This window comes from Cydia amplana, chromosome 4, assembly GCF_948474715.1.
Source record: "Cydia amplana chromosome 4, ilCydAmpl1.1, whole genome shotgun sequence".
NCBI lineage: Eukaryota > Metazoa > Arthropoda > Insecta > Lepidoptera > Tortricidae > Cydia > Cydia amplana.
The window spans coordinates 18,798,369-18,822,135 of record NC_086072.1 but is presented as its reverse complement, the minus strand read 5'-3'; the positions used below and the strand labels follow the sequence as shown (position 1 = coordinate 18,822,135).

The 23,767-nt window shown below is 37.5% G+C and overlaps 4 protein-coding genes across 4 annotated transcripts; 1 reads left to right on the top strand and 3 right to left on the bottom strand.

Annotated features, from left to right (window-relative positions):
• Positions 1–2,355: 2,355 nt before the first annotated feature.
• On the bottom strand, positions 2,356–3,007 carry LOC134647669 (uncharacterized). Its single transcript, XM_063502024.1, has 2 exons — positions 2,818–3,007; positions 2,356–2,725 (listed from the first exon to the last, which is right to left on the bottom strand). Exons 1-2 carry the CDS (start codon positions 2,855–2,857, stop codon positions 2,439–2,441), a joined length of 327 nt encoding a protein of 108 aa, XP_063358094.1. The 5' UTR covers positions 2,858–3,007; the 3' UTR covers positions 2,356–2,438.
• A 262-nt stretch (positions 3,008–3,269) lies between these two features.
• On the top strand, positions 3,270–4,850 carry LOC134647359 (dolichyl-diphosphooligosaccharide--protein glycosyltransferase subunit 1). Its single transcript, XM_063501694.1, has one exon. The coding sequence runs from the start codon at positions 3,324–3,326 to the stop codon at positions 4,731–4,733; it is 1,410 nt and encodes a 469-aa protein (XP_063357764.1). The 5' UTR covers positions 3,270–3,323; the 3' UTR covers positions 4,734–4,850.
• Positions 4,851–6,670: 1,820 nt separating this feature from the next.
• LOC134647358 (translation initiation factor eIF2B subunit delta) lies at positions 6,671–20,544 on the bottom strand. Its single transcript, XM_063501693.1, has 11 exons — positions 20,531–20,544; positions 20,404–20,437; positions 18,935–19,729; positions 18,437–18,601; positions 17,241–17,368; positions 16,474–16,573; positions 14,429–14,608; positions 12,990–13,117; positions 12,010–12,187; positions 8,767–8,947; positions 6,671–6,885 (listed from the first exon to the last, which is right to left on the bottom strand). Exons 2-11 carry the CDS (start codon positions 20,416–20,418, stop codon positions 6,671–6,673), a joined length of 2,085 nt encoding a protein of 694 aa, XP_063357763.1. The 5' UTR covers positions 20,419–20,437; positions 20,531–20,544.
• Positions 20,545–21,651: 1,107 nt separating this feature from the next.
• Positions 21,652–23,373, bottom strand: LOC134647357 (N-acetylgalactosamine kinase). The gene has a single exon (XM_063501691.1). It carries the CDS (start codon positions 23,156–23,158, stop codon positions 21,692–21,694), a length of 1,467 nt encoding a protein of 488 aa, XP_063357761.1. The 5' UTR covers positions 23,159–23,373; the 3' UTR covers positions 21,652–21,691.
• Positions 23,374–23,767: the final 394 nt, after the last annotated feature.

The following is a 23,767-nucleotide window of genomic DNA, read 5'->3' as shown; positions in this document are numbered from 1 at the left end:
TCAGTGCGTTCATTTTGGCAATAATTTATAACCTTAAAATGATTTAAAAGTTTTTTTTTATTAAAACTGAATTCGGTGATTTTGAGGTTAGAATTTAAAGAAAGGGAGGTGAATGTGCATTACGTGTTGTGTTGTGTCAATCATTTCATGTCATTAAATTTGGATTGAAGAAAAAAATTTAACTTTGCTAGGGAAATTATAATATAAACTACATACTTACTTTTATAGTAAAAATAATTTCTTGATCTTTTGTAATAGCAAAATTACTTAGATGACTCTAACTAAAATGAATTTAAAAGCTAATAAACGGTATTTTACTAAAAAGCCGTTTTTCAATACAGAATAGATGCTTATTTTATTTTATGAAGTACAGACTATTTCTGCTATTCTGTTTTCGATATATTTTTAATAACTTAAATATATAACAATTTAAGATCTTGATCTAAAATTGTTTTTGCCTTAAAATATCCATGTAAGGTAGACATCCAAGTGGCATGGTGTCATCTTTAAACTTATTACTTATTAGCAATAGAGGTGACCGCAAGGTTTCAACTATTGGGTATAAGCATTATGATGTTTACCTTACTTACTCATTATGTATACACATTATCTACATCACACTTGACTCACAACTTGTTAATCTATCGTGCATTTATTGGGAGACGACGCGTGAATGTGATGAGTGTTATATAATTTATTTTTTAGGAACGTACCTGTTATCTCTTATCTCAATTTTCAGTAATGACTCACTTCATATGGCTCATGTTCCAAAAAAGTTATCTTAAGTGCAGTTGTTTCCGTTACTGATTGTAACTTTCATATCTTTAGGAAAACTGTTTTGTAAAATTTGTAATATTCTTCCATAAATGTAACAAAATTTTAATAGTTAGCATAACAGTAGGTACAGTAAAATTTAGATAATTTTATGAAATACAAAATGAATTCTTTCCTAATAAATTTACAATTATACATGTTGGTGTTTGATTTCATTAAAACATATATATACTTTTAACTAAACCTGAATAAATAAATGCACCTATAACGCAAGTAATGATTCAGTAATTTAGGACAAACATGTACAGTATTCAAGTTTTTCATAAACACATGAATTTTCCTCATTTATTAAAGTTTATATTAATACAATATGCTTTAGTTATCCCGTACTATGTTTACTAGGAAAATATTGTGACTAATATTAAAGGTAGAGTAGCGTTACTAGCAATGTCCGCCAAAAACAATGGCCCATTACCATAATCATTAAGCAGAGGCCGTCAACCGTGCAAGGCCACTGGCGCAAGCGCCACAATAGACTTAGTAGCTTTTCTGGAGGTTGATGGTTATCTTAGGAAACTTGCAATGCCGGTTTTTTGGTTTGTTTTCCTTAGCTTTTTTTTCAAGCAGGTAGTTTTTACTACTGTTCCAACATATTGTAGGTAATTCACATATTGTGAGAAAAATGTCCTACACTCTTTCATGCTGTCAAAAATAGTCATGAAATGATATTTACCCAGTTATTTACCTAACTAAAGATAAAAAAGTCAAACATGATAAAAACGCAGCTGTGGTATAAAGTATAATTTATTTGAGCACTTCACTAAAGATAAGACAGTCATCTTAACCTAGAATATACAACAAAAGTTGAAGATACAGTCTTGTATAGTTTGTTTACAGATAATTTACTCCTTTAACTAACAATTAGTCAAGATAATACTGATGGATGAACCAATTAGCACAAGGTAAAGTATGACAGGTGTAACAGATAACTGTCGAAAATCACTAGATTTTTGGTGTATTCCCATTTGTCCCTGCCACCATACATGAGGTGGGGACAGATGGGAATGATTCATATGATGCATCTATTTCTATCTGTGCCCGGTGGGGACAAATGAGAATACACCAGTATTTTCTCTATTCATATAGTAAAATCTAAATTTTTAAAATAACTTCTGATGATAAACTTTTGGATGCCAACTTTGGATAGCATTTAAAATAAAGTAAGGGAGTAGAATGTATTTATGCTATTTAAAATACCTTAGTGAAATATATTTATGGCACCCATGTAAAAATGGCATAAATTGCGTTACAAAATATGGTTTTCAACTAACTATACTAAGTTATACATTATGGATGAACACAATTTATTTGATGACTTAAATGCTATTTGGAAAATCTTGAGGAAGTCAAGAGATTGACCTATTCTTGCAATTTTATTAGTAATAATTACTTATATTGCAAGTTACATTATGAATCACTTTTAGTACCAGTCTTTTCCATGATTTAATGAGTCTCACATTTAAAAAAACATGCATGATACAAATGTAACCTGGTAACTATACATAATTACATACATATACAATCTTCTAGGTAAAAATTTTAATTTTGTGTCAATCAATGCTGATGATGATATGAATTGATATTCCATTTAAAATACATTCAAATTATGCAGTATCTATGTGAATCATGTCATATTTCCGCTCTTTTTTGCACAAAATAGGGTAGCACAAAGAAAAGTAATAGAAGCCCATTCCTCCGAGTATCACACCTAAAATAATTACAATGATGCCCCAGGCGGATACGCCAAGGCCAGCACGGCGCGCGGCCTGTCCAGGGACGCCGGTAGTCGTGCCCTGCGCGAACATGGGGTTCTTTACTGGTTTACCTCCAACATATTTTTCGGAGCCGCCGTAGGTGCTATATGCCTCGCATGATAATAATACATTCAATGCTGAAAAAAACATAAGTCATATTAACAATGTATACCTACTAACCCAAACTACGGTGTGCAGATATTCATAGATGAAAGGCCCATTAACTTACCGAGTAGAAGTAGGGTGAGGCGAAGGAATAAACTCATCATTATTATGATACGGGTTTCAATTTCCTGCCGAGTCCCGGTAGAAATAACACGCGATAGATAAATATTGTGGTAGTAGAAAGTTCAATGAAAACACAGTGTAGAAGTCTTCATTCACAATTTCTAAGAATCCCAGCGAATGCGTTAATATTTAGTACTACAACATTTAAAATATCGCTCACGTCCAAACAAGTGAGAAAATCTCAATCAACTAATTAAATTGAACGAGTCCTGGTGAATGACTGAACGAAGAACGAATGAATCAATATGTCAAATTACTATAGTGATGTGTGTTCATTGTTCTGGTCAATTCCGGTTTTTATTTCGAGCTATCGATTCTGGATTCTAACTAATGATAATCGATTGTATTTATTATATGGCAACACTAAATATTACAACGTATTTCCTCTAAAGTGCTGGCGTGTACTTCCGCTGAATTGTCAAACATTGTCAGTGGCAGTGGGGAAAGATGTTACCGGCGATGGCTAAATTACAATTTTGCTTTATATTTTTGATCTACGTAACCATCCAATGTAGAAGCGCCACAGTGGATACAATCACCAACGACATAAAAATCAAGAATGTAGACAGAACAATTGACATCACATCGCAACTCGTGAAAATTTCGTCGAAAATAACGTTGGAGAATGCGGGTTCTTCACCGGTGAAACAATTCCTGCTCGCCTCAGAAGGTTCGGCCAAGAATAATATTGCATTTGTTGGTGCCAAAGATAGCAATAGCAAAGATCTTCGTGTTATCGAGACTACAGTGAAAGGTTATGATAACGTAAAGTTCTGGCGTGTCGAGCTCAAGGAGGCGATCAACGCCGGCTCTAGCGCGGTCATTAACAGCGAAGCAGTGCTCACTAAGGCTCTCCTCCCTTATCCGACCGCTATCACGCAAGCTGAGGATCAACTAGTCAAGTATCACGGTAATCTGCATTTCTACTCGCCTTACGCCGTCGCATCACAAAAAACTTCTGTTGTATTAAACACAAAGAGTGTAGAGTCTTTCACAAAGGTGAAGCCTTTCGTGCAACAGGACGGCAACATCATTTACGGCCCTTACGCCAATGTTGCTGCGTTCAGCGACAAGGAGTTGAGCATTCATTACAAGAACAACTCTCCTTTCTTAACTGTGAGGCGCGTGGAGCGTCTCATCGAAGTATCCCATTGGGGAAACATTGCTGTCGAGGAAGTCATTGAGATTGAGCACACTGGAGCTCAATTGAAGGGACCATTCTCACGCTATGATTACCAGCAGGACCACCACAGTGGCCCCAATAGTGTTCGCTCCTACAAGACCTTCCTCCCTGCTTCAGCCTCTGATGTCTACTACCGTGATACCAACGGCAACATCTCTACCTCTAACATGAAGGTCAAGAAAGATTCCGTAGAAGTGGATCTGAGACCGAGATACCCTCTGTTTGGTGGTTGGAGGAGCCACTACACTTTAGGATACAATGTGCCTAGCTATGAATACCTCTACCAGTATGGTAATGACTATTTGTTAAAAATGAGAGTCATTGACCACATTTTTGATGACATGCAGGTTGATGAGGTTGTCACAAAGATTATTTTGCCAGAAGGTTCTAATAACATTAAACTGAACATCCCATACTCAGTAACTAGACTGCCGGATACTCTTCACTACACTTATTTGGACACCAAGGGTCGCCCGGTAGTTACTTTCACAAAGAAGAATGTTGTTGAGAACCATATCCAAGATTTCCAACTTCGGTACACATTCCCTCGTCTCCTCATGTTGCAGGAACCTCTGCTGGTTGTCGGGTTCCTTTACATGTTATTCCTATGTGTAATTATTTATGTAAGATTAGATTTCTCTATCCATAAGTCTGAACACCCTCATAAAGAATAATTATGAAATATATCAAGTTATTTGTATAACTAATTTATAATTTGAATGCATCTAGTTCACTTGCATTTTATGTGATTGTGTGAAGAATACATTTAAATAAAGATGTTTTTATAATAATTGTTTTATTTAGTCTGCTTAGGTACAAATTTATATACACAGGCTGATCATTTTAAGGAAAAATATGCAGTTACACAGCTGCAACTAAGTATACATTGAGACAGAATTCATACACTTAATAACAAAGCTAAACAAAAAAATAAAATTAACACCATTAAGTATTTCAATAACTTACACATTTGAGCGTAACTTGAACTTGGAAATAGAGTATTAACAACCATATAAAAGCTTAGATAAACTTATAGCTGGTCAACTAAACCTTGTCAGTAAAAAAAGGCGCGAAATTCAATTTTTCTATGGGACTTTATCGCTTCGCGCCTACATTTTTCAAATTTGCCGCCTTTTTCTACTGTCAAGATCTGGTTGACCAAGTATAGTATGCCTCTAGAATAAATAAACCGAAAGATCTATGTGGCAAACCATTCATTTCTTAAACATTTATAACAAATATTCCAGCAATGTTAACCTTTTAACCATAGACAGATATATAAGACATACAAAATCAGGCTCATTCCGCCGCGGTCTGATAAATAAGACAAAACAAAACTTCATGTAACTTCGTACCGCCGGCGACAAGAGCACGCTCGATAAAAAATTCTATGACAGTTCGTTAAATATTACATACAGAAACATAGTCCCTTTTAGAGTTGTTGCAACAGATTGAGTATAATTTATACTGCCTAATATTGGACTAGAAACAATTTAGTAAGCTAAATCATTCTATTATGTTCCTTACGTCTAGAGATGTCAGAGTTGCTTCTAAAATATTAAATTTTCATCTTATTTTGCCCATTATCCCTACAAGCTCTCATCATCATCATCAGCAGCACCACTCCTACAGCTAACTATGACTATTTAGTTTGGCATTTTCCCAAGCAAGTTGTTTTTGGTCCTTCGAACCAGATTACTACAAGTTTAGTGTAAGTACCTACATGTAAAAGTTTTACCGACTCACTTTATAATTACAATTTACTTATACAGGTGTTTAAACTAAAATCGACTTGTTAAAGTAAAACTCAATTTCGCAAGAACATTACTTTTATAGAACTGAACTGGTAGTATTGATGAATCATGTGACTTTCAGTTCTATTGAAACTAAAGACCTGTGCACACCAGATGCGTGTGCACTAGCTGTGCGTAGATGTAATATACAGATCCTTATGAGAGACGACACACCGCGTGACCGTGCGTTAAAGCTGTAACCGGTGACCTTGCCTTAACACAATCAGTGCCGAAAATCCGACTATCGGGTATTTTATGATTTCGTTCCCAGGCCGGACAACCCTATAGTCAGGATCGTGGTACTACAACTTTATATATAGTTATTTGTACAACAAGAGATCAAAGTTTGATATTTCTTCGAGTGCTTATTTTGAGTCCCGTGCAAGCGAAAGATTCTATACTAATTTAGAATCTTGAGCGTAGTAGGGACTCAAAAGCGCACGAGATGTAAATAACTTTGATCTCGTGTAGTTCACAAAACTTTTCACCTCAGCAGTGAGAACATATTAGAGAACCCGAAAAATGTATTCCTTCTTCATCACTTACCTATTCATTCATGTTTTCTTAAGATATACCAACAATTAAGTTTTCACCTCAGCAGCTCGAACAAGGGTACTTTGCTACTTAAAGACAGTGAGCAAAATCGCATTTTGCTCATTTTGTCTCACTCAGTGAGCAAAATGCGATTTTGCTCACTGTTTTTAAATAGCAAAGTACCCTTGTTCGAGCTGCTGAGGTGAACGAGAAATTTTTGGCCTGGCGCGAATGTATTGTTTGTCTGGGTGGCAATGAATGTGTTAAAGTTTAAGAAGACCAAGTTACTCGGCCACTATACCGTACTCGGACAACTTGAACCTGAGCACAACAGGGGCGCTAGTACAAGGCAGGATGGCCAGCTCCGTGACCACGGCGGTGACCAGGCTGGGCGGCGTGACGTCATACATGAGGTTCAGCGGCGTCAGGTTCGGGCTGTTGCGCCAGTCCTTCAGGGGCGAGTCGGGGTCGGACTTATCTATCAGGTCGTCGGGGTCACCTGGGGAAAAGACATACATACGGTCATAGAGAAATATAGTAAGAAAAGAGTGCTCACTCCATACATCAGTTCAGACTATTAATTTCAGTGTCTACATCTAGCATCGAGTAGCGGAACTATCAGTACTGCTACTTGACAATAGATGTAGCACCGACCGGAAAGTCTTATCTCAACAGCATAAGACTTTCCGGTCGGTGCTACATCTATTGTCAAGTAGCAGTACTGATAGTTCCGCTACTCGATGCTAGATGCTAATAGTCTTTTTGGTACTAAAACTGATGTATGGAGTGAGCACTCTATGTATTTTTTCTCTATGATACGGTCATACTTACAAACTAACTACTAACTAAACATTGCTGCCGCTCCTAGATGCTTCCGGTGCAAAAGTGCCCATAATACTCGCGGCATTGCCGCGCTGGATGGCTATGGATAGCCTTTGCACCAGAAACGCCTGGGAAAAATATATTTGTTGGAAAAAAAAATGGATTTAAAATGCATCGACAGAGCACAGCACTAAATCGATCTAAATGTAAATTACTGAATTTAAAAATAAAATTTTACCTTTTTTACAGTTTTATTATTTGTGAGTGTGAAGTGTGAATTAATTGACATCATTTGGGATGGTTAAAATTTTAAATTAGGTAATTGAGTAATTGTTAAGTGAGAGTTACCTATACCGAGTTGTGTTTGTGTTTCTTTTAATCGTAAGTTGTAGTAGTTTACGATGTAGGTTAATGATTAGGTACCTAATTAAAACTAGGGAATTATATAAATGGCAATTTGCATGGCTTATCGCTTATAGTGATAATAACAGCGGTATCGTAGTAGTAAAACACTTTATTACACAAAACAAGTAGGTACATGAGTACATGACACACAGAGAATACAGAGAATACAATAAATGGATGAAAAATTAAGGGATTTATAGCGGAAGGGATCTTAAGTATACTTGTAGTGTTTTATTTGTGTCTGTCAAATTTTCATCCCCGATCGTTTTCTATTCTTATAGGGGCTCACTCATGCGGCTGTTGCGTCAGATGGTGCCTGAAGAACTTGACGGCATTCACTGCTAAGTGCTATGGGTTTTCGTATGCCACACGTCTCGATCTCACAGTCGGTTTGGCACACGTTCCGATCTCACAGTCGGTTTGGAACTTTTTAGCTTTCGGAGAGACGCCGGCTCTCTGTGCCTGTTCTACCGTCTGTACAATGGGGAATGTTCTGAAGAACTTTTTGAATTGGTGCTACCGTCGCGTCTTTACCACCGCACCTCCCGCCAAAAAAACAAAGCTCATCCTCACTTCCTCGACACGTGGCAAACCAAGAACAACCGGGCATCTCGCTCGTTTTTGCTCAGAACGTGCAAGTTGTGGAATGAGCTACTTTCTGAGGTGCTCCCCTTGCGCTATAACATGGGGTTCTTCAAGAAGCAGGTATTTAGGGTTTTAAAAGGTCAGCAACGCATAAGTGGCTGTTCTGATGTTGCTTATGTCCATGGGCGGCGATGACTGCTTCCGATCAGGCGGGTCATCTGCTCGTCGTTTGCTTCCTATTTCATAAAAAAAACACGTATTTCTTAATTTAAAAAAAACAGTTATATGTATTTAATAGTTACCCAGCTCGTTGTGGTCGGCGGGCGCGGCCTGCACGCGGGCGGACACCTTGTGCGTCTCGGCGGCCACCAGCACCGGCACGTTGCGCGCGCGCGCCAGCAGCGCCGTGCCCTGTACGTGCGGCGTGATAGTTACCCAGCTCGTTGTGGTCGGCGGGCGCGGCCTGCACGCGGGCGGACACCTTGTGCGTCTCGGCGGCCACCAGCACCGGCACGTTGCGCGCGCGCGCCAGCAGCGCCGTGCCCTGTACGTGCGGCGTGATAGTTACCCAGCTCGTTGTGGTCGGCGGGCGCGGCCTGCACGCGGGCGGACACCTTGTGCGTCTCGGCGGCCACCAGCACCGGCACGTTGCGCGCGCGCGCCAGCAGCGCCAGCTGCGCCGTGCCCAGCGCGCCGCGCACCGACCCGTCCGCCAGCAGCGCCTGCGCCCCGAACAGGACCTTGCTTATCTGTAAACAATAGTACATTATTGTCGAGGTTCGGAAGTAGCTACTTGCAGGCTGAGGATTCGTTTTAAACGGACGACCTTGGGAGTCCGTTTAATTGAATCCGAAGCCAGCAAGTAGCCTTCCAGCCGAGTCATATATAGTGCTTTTCTCAAAAATGGTGGAAGAAATAGAAATATTTTACAGAAGCAACGTTCTAATTTTCACAGAAAAAAGTAAAACTATTAAAAATATTTGCTTGCCGCCTTTAAAAAAAAAGAAGTGTATTTTTCTGCTGAAAATACGCCAACGTATTTGAGACACCTAAATAGTCGCGGTAACAACATTATAATAATAAGTGCTGATCATCTGTTTGGCTGTTTAATGGACCTATGCCTTCATTTGATATGGCCATTTAAAGTTTTAAAAAGTTTGGAACTCGTTAAATAATGGAATTTGTATGCAACATTGCAGTCCCGAAATCGAGACTGCAATGTTTTTAACTTTTTAATTTTTTGAATGACCATAAACTACGCACTTCGCGACCTATTTTTTAACTGGCAACGTCGACTTTGCCGTCCATTTTTGAGAAAAAATAGTAACAACTCGTTGATAGCAGAAGATAGGTATCTGAACTTCAAAATTGGGTCGTCAATTAGAACATAATATGGTCAGGTGACAAGAAAAACTCTGCTAAAGATTAGTGACGTAGGGCTGCGCCCGCCATTCAGATCGCCCCGCATGCGCACCCGGCAGGCACCCAGGGGCCGATTGCATAACAACTTGTAACTAATAATATTAGCGAAAGTCTCTTTTCCATTCCTTTGATTAGAAAGAGACTTTCGCTAATATTATTGTTACAAGTTGTTATGCAATCGGCCCCAGATTAGTGACATCAGGCTGCGCTTGCCGTTCAGATCGCCCCGCATCCAGATTCCGCGCGACTGATACGCGCGGCGACTGAGGGCCTACCGCGAACCACGATCGACGTGTTGCCTCCCTGTCACACTTACGTACGAATTTACAAGTCCGACAGAGAGGCAATACGTACAACGTGGTTCGCGGTAGGCCCTCTGATTTTGTGACACTGACATTGATACTCCTGCTCGACCCGCCCGCGCGCCTCTATATCTACCATCGTAAACAATGTTAACTGATAGTTCATAAACCTTATTGTGAAGACATAAGGTGCACATAAACGGTCTAGTATGATTATATGTAGTACGAAGCAAATTGCTTATTTTGCAGATGAAATTCATTCACACATGCACACTTATTGATAATTAAATGTTACTTTAGGTACAGTCGACGAAAAAGTTGTGTTTACATTTTTCGCCTTATTACAAAGGCATAAGGTTCAAAAGTGTAAACATATCTTTGACGTCGACTGTACCATTGCCTTCTTATAGGTTTTATTGTAGTAATCTACCTATTTTTCTTAAAATAATAAAATATAACATGTTTTGAGACTCCTACAATGAACCCATCATCATCTACAGGTAAAGAACTATTTTCCATAATTTTTTCAATATTTTGGACCCATTCGTTTCGGAGATAAGGTGGGGGGAATGGCTATTTTTTGCCTATTTTCTTAATTAACTTCTAAACTATTTATTTCAGCATTATAAAAAATATATATTTGAAATCCCCACAATGAGCCCTTTTATTTGATATACCTACCTATGACATGATTCAGTTTAAAAACTTTTTTTTCCGTTTTGTCATTTACCCCCCAAAAGTGACCCCTATATTTCAAATTGATTTATTTACGTAACATGTCTTTGGGTCATACACTTATATTTGTGTACCAAATTTCAACTTAATTGGTCCAGTAGTTCCGGAGTAAATAGGCTGTGACAGGCGGACAGACAGACGCACAATCCTAAAGGGTTCCGTTTTTTTTCCTTTTACCTTACCTTTAGGTACCTCCTACGGAACCCTAAAAACGAATTTAGTAACTGCTGAAAACTATCCTATTTCAATTATGCCGCCGTGATCTGCCATGGGGGTTTATTCTATACCTCGAACTTAACATTCTAGTTACTAGAATATTTGACTTACCTTCTGCATGATATAGCTGGCAGTAGTGATATCCAGATTATTCCAGATACGTGCAAGGCACGCCATACTAGACCAATCTTCGCAGCATCTCTCTGCCATGGGGGTGTATTCTATACCTCGAACTTAACATTCTAGTTACTAGAATATTTGACTTACCTTCTGCATGATATAACTTGCAGCAGTGATATCCAGATACGTGCAAGGCACGCCATACTTCACCAATCTTCGCAGCATCTCTCTGCCATGGGGGTGTATTCTATACCTCGAACTTAACATTCTAGTTACTAGAATATTTGACTTACCTTCTGCATAATATAACTGGCAGCAGTGATATCCAGATACGTGCAAGGCACGCCGTACTTCACCAATCTTCGCAGCATCTCTCTGCCATGGGGGTGTATTCTATACCTCGAACTTAACATTCTAGTTACTAGAATATTTGACTTACCTTCTGCATGATATAACTGGCAGCAGTGATATCCAGATACGTGCAAGGCACGCCATACTTCACCAATCTTCGCAGCATCTCTCTGCCATGGGGGTGTATTCTATACCTCGAACTTAACATTCTAGTTACTAGAATATTTGACTTACCTTCTGCATAATATAACTGGCAGCAGTGATATCCAGATACGTGCAAGGCACGCCGTACTTCACCAATCTTCGCAGCATCTCTCTGCCATGGGGGTGTATTCTATACCTCGAACTTAACATTCTAGTTACTAGAATATTTGACTTACCTTCTGCATGATATAACTGGCAGCAGTGATATCCAGATACGTGCAAGGCACGCCATACTTCACCAATCTTCGAAGCATCTCTCTGCCATGGGGGTGTATTCTATACCTCGAACTTAACATTCTAGTTACTAGAATATTTGCCTTACCTTCTGCATAATATAACTGGCAGCAGTGATATCCAGATACGCGCAAGGCACGCCGTACTTCACCAATCTTCGCAGCATCTCTCTGCCATGGGGGTGTATTCTTTTACCTAAAACTTAACGTGCTAGTTACTAAACTTACCTTCTGCATAATATAACTGGCAGCAGTGATATCCAGATACGTGCAAGGTACTCCATATTTGACCAATCTTCGCAGCATCTCTCTGCCATGGGGGTGTATTCTGTTGCCGACAACCACGACTTCGAACTTGACGCCAGCGATCCACGCTTCGCGGAAGATGCGCTCTATTAGGGATGAACTGTGGATGGAAGAATGTAGTGAGAAAAATAGGTAGCGCAATATTTATTTAAGTACAAACAACATCGTTCAAAGTGAACAAAAAAAAGCTGTAATAATAGATATTGGGAGTAAAAAATATAGCTTTTAATTGGCAGATTGTAATAATGTAGAAAAAAATTGTGTTTATGATTTTTATCTCCATTTTATAGTCCTGAGCAGCGTTTCCCAACCGGCAGGGAGCACAATTAAGAAGTCTTATACTATGAAACGATATGATTGAGTGAAATCTTTTTAGTTGTCAGTGTCAATAATTTGTAGTATGTATTGTGTATGTGTGCATTCTCCACCTTACATGGCGACCCTGCCCTTACCATCCGTAGGTGAGTATCTTGTCCCCGTGCGAGATCTTGTTACATAATAAAGACCTATATAACCTATTATCTATTATTCTTCAGCAGTAAACACATTAATCTCCTCTATCAACTGTCCTCTGGGTACCCTTACATGGCGACCCTGCCCTTACCATCCGTAGGTGAGTATCTTGTCTCCGTGCGAGATGTTACATAATAAAGACCTATGTAACCTATTATCTATTATTCTTCAGCAGTAAACACATTAATCTCCTCTATCAACTGTCCTCTGGGTACCCTTACATGGCGACCCTGCCCTTACCATCCGTAGGTGAGTATCTTGTCTCCGTGCGAGATGTTACATAATAAAGACCTATGTAACCTATTATGTATTATTCTTCAGTAGTAAACACATTAATCTCCTCTATCAACTGTCCTCTGGGTACCCTTACATGGCGACCCTGCCCTTACCATCCGTAGGTGAGTATCTTGTCCCCGTGCGAGATCTTATTGCGTACTGCGATGCTGATGGCCTCGCCCGCCATGTCAATTTGTTCGCGGATGTATCGGTCTATTTCTTCATGTAGAATTTTCTTGGCCTGCCAACAACAAGTCATATTTATATTTAGAATACATTTCTTACGCCTTCTATACATTAATACGGTTGTTACGAAAGCGACCTTCCAACCCAGAGGAGAATCTAAGCTTGGGGGTCATCCATTAATTACATCACACGTATAGGGGGAGAGGGGGTCAAGAAAATGTGACATGTTGTGACAGGGGGGAGGGGGGAGTCACAAATTTTGTGACGTCACTTTAACTTATGTATTTAATTCGCTGTACAGTTTAATAACAAGTTTTTGGAATGATATTAATTTTTATTCGTCTAATTTTATTTCCTAATCAGTTTTGGGTTATAACTAATATTTATCTTAAAAAATATTTTGCTTAAATATTAATAAAAGGTACACCTACCTACACCCTAATTCGATTTGCCGATTTCGTTGAAAAAATGTGACGTCACACCAGGGGGGAGGGGTGTGCCAAATGTGACCAAGTGTGACAAAATAACTAGAAATTCGTGTGATGTAATTAATGGACGACCCCTTAATTGGGATCATTCCAAATTTCTAACTGTGTTTTCTTTCACCGATCAAGTTCAGATAAAAACAGGTGCCTGTGCATTTTTTTTTCTTAGCGAGCCGTGGCAAATTTAGGTACAACGATATGAGTTTTTAGTGGCCTAGTCTTCTAAGCCTGGTTTTATGTTTTAGATAGCAAAAGATGTCGCAGATTGCAAACTGGGACTGGAACCTCAGGTGGCATGAGCTATCTCTAGGGTTGCCATAATTAGTCGGAACTGATAAGGGACAGTGGTATTCTAGAGCGCTATTAATAAATCAATAAATATTATAGGACATTTTTACACAAACTGACTAAGCCCAACGGTAAGCTCAAGAAGGCTTGTGTTATGGGTACTCAGACAACGATATATATAATATATAAATGCTTAAATAGGTACATAGAAAACAACCATGACTCAGGAACAAATATCTGTATCACCATACAAATAATTGCCCTTACCAGGATTCGAACCCGGGACCATCGGTTTCATACTATTCATAGGCAGGGTCACTACCCACTAGGCCAGACCGGTCGACAAAATACGAGAAATTAATATACGGGACAAAAACGGGACCAGTAAAAATACGGGACGTGATATTTAAATACGGTGACAGTCCCGTATATACGGGACGTATGGTAACCAAATGCTATGCTATCTCTGCCAAAAATGTGGGAGATCGCGTCGGCCTCCACAGTCACCAAACCCGTTGCCTAAACAGCAATGCATAAATCGTCTGCAATAGACGCAAAGGCCTGTGATGATGAGTCTTCTAGATGAAACTTACGTCAAACTCGTCCACATTATGCGGCAGCTGCGTCAGATGGTGCCTGAAGAACTTGACGGCGTTCACTTGCGACGCGGTGGGTTGTCGCATGCCCCAGAGGTAAGTCAGACTCTCTTTTAAGTGCGTCTCGAGGCCTCGCGCGTATTCCGTGCGCGCTGGAAGGGTGTAGTCTGATACCATCTGAAAGAAAATCAACCTTTTTCTACTCCAGCACTTAAATGTGTCAATTAAATGACTGACAGTGATATCTAAATCAATGTCATTTGAAATGATTTGTCTATAGGCTCATAAGATGACTGCTAGCAGTCATCTTATGAGTATAATACAACTGCTTTATTTTTTTTAAAGATACAAGTTCCGATCATCTTGATTGAAAGAGGTATGTTTTCATTTACAATAATAACTCTTTTTTTTTTAAATAATAACTCAATTTTTTTTAAATAATAACTCTTTTTTTTTAATAATAACTCTTTTTTTTTGCTGCAGCTGTCATAGAAAAAGTAATGTATGCAACAGCTCATAATTGGTTCTTAAAATTCTCAGGTCTTTTTTTACAAAACTCGACTACGTCTCGTTTTGTAACTTCGACCCTTGAATTTTAAGAACCCTTATTATATCACTGTTGCATAAACTACTATTTATACCTAGTTATATATAGTTAGTTTTTTATAGTGGCGCGGAGGGCTTCGGCCCGCAGTCTGCGCTGGTCAGTCACCGTTAACGCAAGCTCCTGATGATACTACTCGGTACGGAGTGAAACAGTTCTTGGCTGTATTTGTTGCAAAAAGTTGAAAGGATGCAGAAAGAAAGGAGTTGAGGTTGTAATTAGTTAAATATTAAAATTATTTTTAAATGTGTTACTCAGGTAATTTTAGTCTATCGGTAACGACATTTTAGCACATATCGAGCGTTAATCGACTTAAATTACGAGAGTAACCGGTTTTAATATAATTACATTATGAGGTGAGGTTATTTTTACAGTGTTCTTATTTCTTTATTTCTCTATTGCACCATGGTAAATAATTACAAGATGTTAAAAACATAAAACGTATCTCATGGACCCGGAACGGGTATGGCAGTTAAAACTTAAAACTAGGACTAGTGCTATTAAAAAATAAAATACATTTATGCAAACTATTACATTCTGCAAGTGACATACATACAGTGCTATTAAATATATCTTGATTTGATCTAATTAGTAATTACTATAAGAGTTTAAGAAGTTATCGAAGAGTTCACGTATTTCTTTAACCCTTTGTCCCCCAAAGATGTCAACTGACGCGCGTTGCTACAATCCAATCCAACCTTCGAGCATTCCGACAAAATTCACAATGACGCGCAGTGCACAATAGGCGTGGCGTTCGAAGGGTTAAGACATAAACATCACTATCACTACATAGTATACAACAAAGTCGCTTCCCTGTCTGTCTGTCTGTATGTATGCTTAGACCTTTAAAACTACGCAACGGATTTTGATGGTTTCTTTAATAGATAGAGTGATTCAAGAGGAAGGTTTATGTATAATAGGCAACATGACTAATTTTTTTTATGGTATCAATCGATCGGGTTTGTTTTTAGGATCAAATGTCTATATGGGACCCATTGCATTAAAGTAACACAAAAGTCAGAAATTGTAGTCAAAGTCCGATAGTCGCACTTCACTCGCGAAACGCCCTATACAAAACGGCCAGAGGCCGTGACGTCATCGCCCATCTTGTAGTATGGACAAAACAAGAAAATTGCGTTTTTGTCGGTGAAATATTGCGTTTATGTATATAGTTGCTATACAATATTTTTTTTGGTGAAATGTAAGGAATCGAATGGTACACTTACTTTTATCGTTATTGGAAGTTAAAAAAAACTTAAATTTTGAAACTTTCAGGTCCTGTAATTTTGCAATTTTTCAATATTTTATTTTAATATCCACATTATTGTGATAAATTGCTCGCTTGCTATCTATTTTACTAGATTTTGTTATAAAATTCAACATGTGTCATCATCCCTATTTGTTAACCCGTGCGAAGCTAGTATTAAACAAACGTTACCTTCTTCAAAGCATCGAGCAACGCTATGCACCTGGCGTTGGACCCGGACACCACTCGCGACGACAACTGCACGCCCAACTTGATGACCGCGGGGTGCAGGCTGCAACAACCACATTACATCACGGACTAATTACCAGAGATATGTAATGAGTAACAAGGAAAAATAGGATTAATGATATAGAAAATACCCCATACATGTTGATAACATTCAAAAACCGATTTAGATTTTTTTTTTGTTGTTGTCCTATTAACCCTTATTGAACTAGATGCGTAATGTAATGTTGTATAGATTGTGGGAAAAATAAAGAAAATAATCATAAAATAATATATGCATATTGAGCCACGGGCTTACAAAATGTACGATGTAGATCTACATCATTATGCATTCCCATTGGGAACCGAGAGAACTCTTCAAATACTTACACTAGGCACACTGGCACATATATGTAGGTACGTGATATCGGATTTTTTTAAACTCCTTTATTTGCTGATGAAGACCATTAAATGATGACCTATTATTCTAAAATCTGTTTTTTTTTTTTTGTAAAAAGTACCTATTAAGAACCACGAATTTCGATATAAAATGTTATAATTAAGTGAATTTAAAAATACCGACATCCATTTTATTTAAAAAAGAAATGTTATGCTCGTTTATGGATTACCTGTAATTTATGTTAATATTACTAAAACTTTGTTTGTTTCTCGTATAAGTGATTTATAATCTTAGAGAAATAAATATATTTGAACTGAACTGAAATGCAACTTACTTTGAGTTGATGGGGATTGTCTGCTGCTTGTCGGAGTCCACGCTGAGGTGCTGGAACCAGCTCACTCGCGGCGCCACTTGCGGTTTCGGCTTCACTTTCTCTAATGTCTTCGGTTTGGGAGATTTCTCCTGAAACAGAGATTATTTTTATTGTTGTTCAATACTGGTAGAGTTTTAACTTGTAATAAACTTCATAATGTAGGTCAGGAGCTACATAACTTTAGATCTCATTGTTGCATTGTTTCCTAACCAGAATCGTAAGGACAATTGAGCGTTAATGAGGATTGAACTCACAACCTTGGCAAAATTTCGTTCCGTTTCGTTTCGTTTGTCGTTTCATTTTCGTTCATCCTGGCATCGCCATCAAATAACAAGATTCTGGCGTGTTATGTATCGTTTCGAGCAGGTGATAGGAGAAGGTATTGAAACACCTAAGTTTGATTGTATACGAATATATATGTCTGAGAATGGCTGAATTGTGCCATCTATCGCCTTGAAGAGGCGTTTCATCACGCAATCTTTGACAAATAGAGCAAACTAGGGTGTACACCTGAGTGGCGTTCGGCGCAGTTCCGCCAAGGCATCATAGAGTGCGCTGTCAAAAACAAATGAAAGCCAGAATAATTGAAGTGATGCTGTCAATCAATCTTCAGATGAGAACATGATGAGAAAGAATGGGAGAAGATAACGTCTGTGGCGGTTCCTGGGTCTAATCCACTGGTTTGCTTTGAATAAGAAGTGTAACGTGTGCTATGATTTGTAATCCTAATCAGTCTTATCCAGTAAAGACTGAGTTGAATAAAGTATTTCATTGACGAGGGCTCGTCATCCATGATTGAAGGTCCTGATGTGCTCCTGATAGTATGATACGACCACGATTCCGACATATAAATATTCCCTAAATGCCTGCCTATAATATACATGTTAATATACAGGTTGCACTGACACAAGCAATATGCGTTTATGTTACGGTAAACAAGAGTGCCACCGTTAAACACTGAAAGTGGCTAATTGCCATATTACAGTTTTAACCCTCTGAACTCCACACCTAGTGTTATACAACGCACCAGCGTTATACCTAATCGGAATGCAGGAAATTTGACAAAACCGTGCGCGTCAAGATGACAATCATTGGCGGTCAAAGAGTTAAGTTTTGGCTTTTACCAGAAGGGATAGGGCTTGGAACATGTATCAAACCTTGTCAACAGCAGATTGGGCAGGTGCGGTAGTCTCTTTAGGCTTGTCAGCGGGCTTGGTTGCAGGCTTGGCAGCAGTGGTAGCCTGCTTTGCTGCTCGTTGAGCCTCCTGCTTGGCTCGCCGTTCGGCCTTCAGCTCTGCTTTACTCTTGCCTGATTCTTCCGACTGCAAAAGTTAAGATTTTACGAGTAATGTTTATCAGAATTCAAACTTTTGTGGTTTTTTGATTTTCAAAGAAAGGGCTGAAAGGGCATTCTGAGTAAGAAATACATATAAAAGTAGGATCTGGTACAAAAGAGTTTGTGCATAAACTTGTTTGTGATAATCACTCAAACCAAATCAGAGTGTAAAAATATTGATTATGTGATATTAAATAATAAAATGAAAACTAAAATATTTTATGCTTCTTTCTCATGAACTTTTGAAGCAACAAATTTAATGACTACATACTTAATGTAATACTTCAACATAATTATAATATAAAAATAGTATAGGTACCTTTTTGCCATCCAATTGAATTGCCTGCACCTTAGCAGTGACATCTTGCACTTCTTTAGCTACAATGGCTATATCCTTCAATGTGTTGACAACATCTTTAACAGTCATCTCCCCATCTCCTTTATGAGCATCTTCTGATCCCTTCTTCTTAGCTTGCTTAGCTGCTTTCTTTCCTGCTCTTTCAGCTTTGATTTGATCTTTAGCCTTATCATCTGCGGATGTAGCAGCACTTTCTATTTTATCTGCTTTTTCAACAGGTTTAGGAACTATATCTACTTTAGCCTTGATTTCTTCGTTCGCTGCTAGATTTCTTTCTCTAACTATAGGTCTCTCTGCATCAATGAGAGCCTTGTCAACCTCATCTTTGCCTTTGACAGGACATACTTTAACATTTTTTGCTGTGCCTGCTAAATCTTTAGCAACCTTTCCTTCTGGTTCTTTCTTCTTCTGTTTTGCTAATTTCTTAGCCTCTCTGGCGGCTTTAACTTCCTCTCTAGATTTCTCTGTAGAAGACATTTTTGATTCTTTAACTTCTTTGGGTGTTATAAGTTTTTCTATATCATAACTTTTGCATTTAGACTTGATTGGTAAGGAGTCTATTTCTAGTACAAGGGAGCTGTTTGTGGCTTGTAAGAAGGAGATATCTCTTCGGATGCTGTCAATAATATTGATGGTTTGATGGGTGGTGATAGGATTAGTGGTGCGGGCTGCGTGGAGCCGCTTGCGCCTGATTCTTCTCTTTTGTGCTGTGCTTAAGTCCTGTGAAGACTCCTCTGGACAGTATGCAGTAGGTTCCTATATAAACATTAAAGTTACATTGGCAAATTTTTTTATTCAACATGCAATCTATGGAACAGGTTCATATATCATAATCATATAGAAACTGAAAATAAAACAGGATGTGCAGGACAAAAGTAAACACATGAATTTGATAATATTTATTTGATGTCACAATATTGCAACATTAAAGTAAGTTTTTTTTCTTTGTTCCAATATGCAATATTGGATGCAGAATGTGCAATGGTTGTAATAGGTAATGCAATTTAAACAATATGTATAAATTTTGAGTTAAGAAATTTTAATTTTTGGGGTACACAGGGAAATGCCTTTTTTAAACCTTAAATCAAAAGTAAGAGATAGGAATTAGGATAGGATCAATAGCAATAAACCAGTATTTGCATGGTTCCATAGTTTTCTATTTAAAAATTTGTCAAACATTAGGAATTCATAAAACTTGGCAGGGAAAGTAAACATTTATATTTAACTAAAACTACTAACCTAACATTATAAGAAAAACACTTTTTGTTTAAATATGACTAACACAGATCGAGAAGGTTCATTCACAGACATTTCACGGATAAAAAGCACTCAATACGATATAAACATTACTATTATTCAGGCACAAATAAAAAGTTTGCATTCTATAACCTCAAATACAGTGACACATCAATAGAAAAATTATAGTATACCTTATACAAGAACATTGCTGGATTCCTTAGTAAGCTATGAAATAAATTAACATGAGAAAAATAAACTCATAAGAATCATAAGTTTTCGATTTAGTTGAATAAAATAGAAAATATTGCACTTACTAACCTCTTTTTATGGGAACTAAGTTACAATCACTGCATACTAACTGCATAAATAGTTATGAATTACAAAAACTACAATTTTCGATAGGAATTAAGGAACATTATATTATCACACATTAATCTGAAAACTAAAAATAAATAGAAATTTTCATAAGAATTACAATATACAGCTGAAACGAGTGAAATGTCAACGTCAAATTTAAACGTCAAGTACAGAGGGGTTTGACAGCATGCAATAGCGCGTACATAGCGCGTAACTGCGTACCACCTGCGTTCTATTTTTTTGAACTCCGCAATACTCGTTATACAGCATGTTGTTATTTTCTTTTAATTTTATAAATTATAAGAATACTATTAAAATTTACGATTTATAAAGTATAAATAACAAATACATTTTAATTAAATTCAAATCCATTTATTGAAGACCAAGTAAGGATCAATTTTATTTGTTATTGATATTTTTAGTAATTTAATTTAGTAGGTATTATTTCGGTTTTTATATTTTTAAATTATGTTTGTCTATAAATTTGTTTGTTAAGTAGAACTTTTCTCACTGAATATAAGCTGAAGAGTTTAGTACCTAGATAGAGTATATCGTATATCTAGTAAAAATCTCATCTAATAGTGGAAAAAAGACACTACAACCGCTACAAAGGTACTAGCTGCGTAATGGCACCTAATTAAATAGGTCAACTGCTTCCGGTTTCCGGTATTCAGTCGGATCATGTAACAAAAATAATAAAACAACATGATTGGTGATATACAATTTATTATCAAGTACAATCAATAAATTATATTTTATGAATAGTATACTTTAATGCATTTAGTTAATTAAGATATAAGAAACTTAGATAACTACATGGCTCTCATATTGCAACGCTTCATGGAAACTTAATAGACTTAATTACATTATAATACAAAGAAGAAAGTGATGCACAATAGCACACTAAAATAAATTATCTAATATATACCTATTTCTTACACATTAAATTGAAGTAACTGATTAAAAAAAACTAAAGTAATATCTCAACATAAATTTACAACCTAATAAACAATAATTGGCACCATAAATGCATTCGATGGTAAGTTTGATATACTAGATTTAAAACGATTTATACATATGTATACTATATTACATTAAATCAAAAGAATTACCGTTACGTTATTAATTTTCATAAATTATAGCACCATGGTTAGGAGTGGTAGCGAAAACATAGAAATGCGCATTACCCTTATCTATATTGCAATGTTTATCATAAAATTCCTCTTTTAATGTCTCAATATAATTTTCTAACATATTCTTTGGACAAAGAGCCACAGCGCAACCACCCCATCCTGCACCAGTTAATCGTGAATGTACTCCCAATTTTCGGGATATTTCTACAATGCGATCCAAGTTTGTATGAGAACATTCGTATAAGTTCTTTAGGCTTTCGTGGCTCTTTAACATCAATTTCCCCAGAATAGCCAAAGTTTCATTCTGAGATTCTCCGTTAGTCGGGTGACCATTCGTACCATTGACTTTGCCATTACCAGAAGACTGGTTGCAGATATTCCGAAATTCCTCTACTCTCAACGCTTCCTCATAAACATGCAGAGCTCTCTGCTTTAATTTAAATTCATTGATATGCTTTGTATTTGCAGTAAGATACAGATTTTCCAATTCTTCTTCGCCAATCTTCAAAATTGTGCAAACTTCGTTCTTTGTATAAATATCTTCTGGTAAATATGTATGCACCAACTCTATCATTTCTTTTAAGCTTTTTCCGATTTTGTTATGAGCTCCGCTAAGAGTTATAATCTTTTTATCGATTGGTATTCCGTTTAGTGTAAGCAATATTTGTGCTGCCAGTCTACATTCAATAACTCGTCGGTTATAATCATTTGTTGCTGCTTTGTTGGCTTCAGCTAAACTGTGGGCTACAACGAAAACAGCATCTTCTGGTAGACTCACTGATGTTGCTTGGAGAGGCTGAAACGTAATGTATTGTGCACAGTATTTTTCTGCTAGAAAAGCAATAGCTTGATCCATTCCGCCTCCTTGAGTACCGATATATCTTTCGCTTTTAGCGCACAACGACGCTATTTCAGTTTTGCTCATAGATACATTTTGTGCATATAAAAATGATAAGCAAGCAGCGCTTACAAGTGCCGACGAACTAGAAAGACCAGAAGCTGGAGGAATATTTCCATCAATATAAAGTTGTAAGCCATTATCCATCTTATTTTCCAAATGCTCTAAAGCCCCTTTTATACCGCATAGTACGTAGTTATACCAAAATGGTTTTCCATCACCATCCGGTGTTATCTCAATCTCTTCGTAAGTTGTAATTTTCGTATTAAAACTTTTGTATTTACTGTTGGCATTTCGAAGATAAATTGCCGGTTCTTGTATCAAACTTGCCGCAACTAAAATATCCTGCTCCAATGCCATGGGCAACACTGGGTAGCCACAATAATCAATATGTTCACCAATAATATTTACACGTCCCGGAACTCTCACGTAAAATGACGGCTTGTTTCCAAATTCATCTTCAAATAAACGAGATAAACGATTTATTCTTTCATCATTAGGTGTGATAGCGATTGGTACTTTATCACTCTTGAGTTCACTTTCCATTTCCGTTGGCATTAATTAGCACTTGTTGTATACAAAGCGACCGTACTGCGGCACCGCAATAATATAACTGAAAATTTCGTTTATCAGCAATGGGATTTTATGCCACTGAACTACACACTTCACTCAGTTACACGTACACAATCATAACATAACAAAGTGATGTCGCGCCCGTTTATTCACTGCAAGATTGTCTCGTATGAAATATTATACATTTTGGTTCATCTCCACCGACAACATCTATAATTTAATTGATTCATGGGTTGTGAACGACCATATACAGTTATTTAATTTTTTTAAATGAATCTACTTATATCAAATTCAACTCAAGGAATAGAGAGGAGAATAGTAAACAATAATTACAGAAACATAACCTTAAATAAAACTATGCTATATAGTTGGGTGACGTCTTCGTTTACGCTTCTTTCTCGGCCGATGTTGCGAGTCGAATTTACAGTTAGGAAAGGAAACATGTTATCAAAACTAGTATTGCTCGAAGGCATATGTGTACATATAATATACCTACATAAATTAATAAATAGGTACAGTCTTATGAAAATTTCAATTAGTTATTCTTAGGGTTTGCAATCCGGATCCGAAATGTATGAAATTATCCGGATCCGC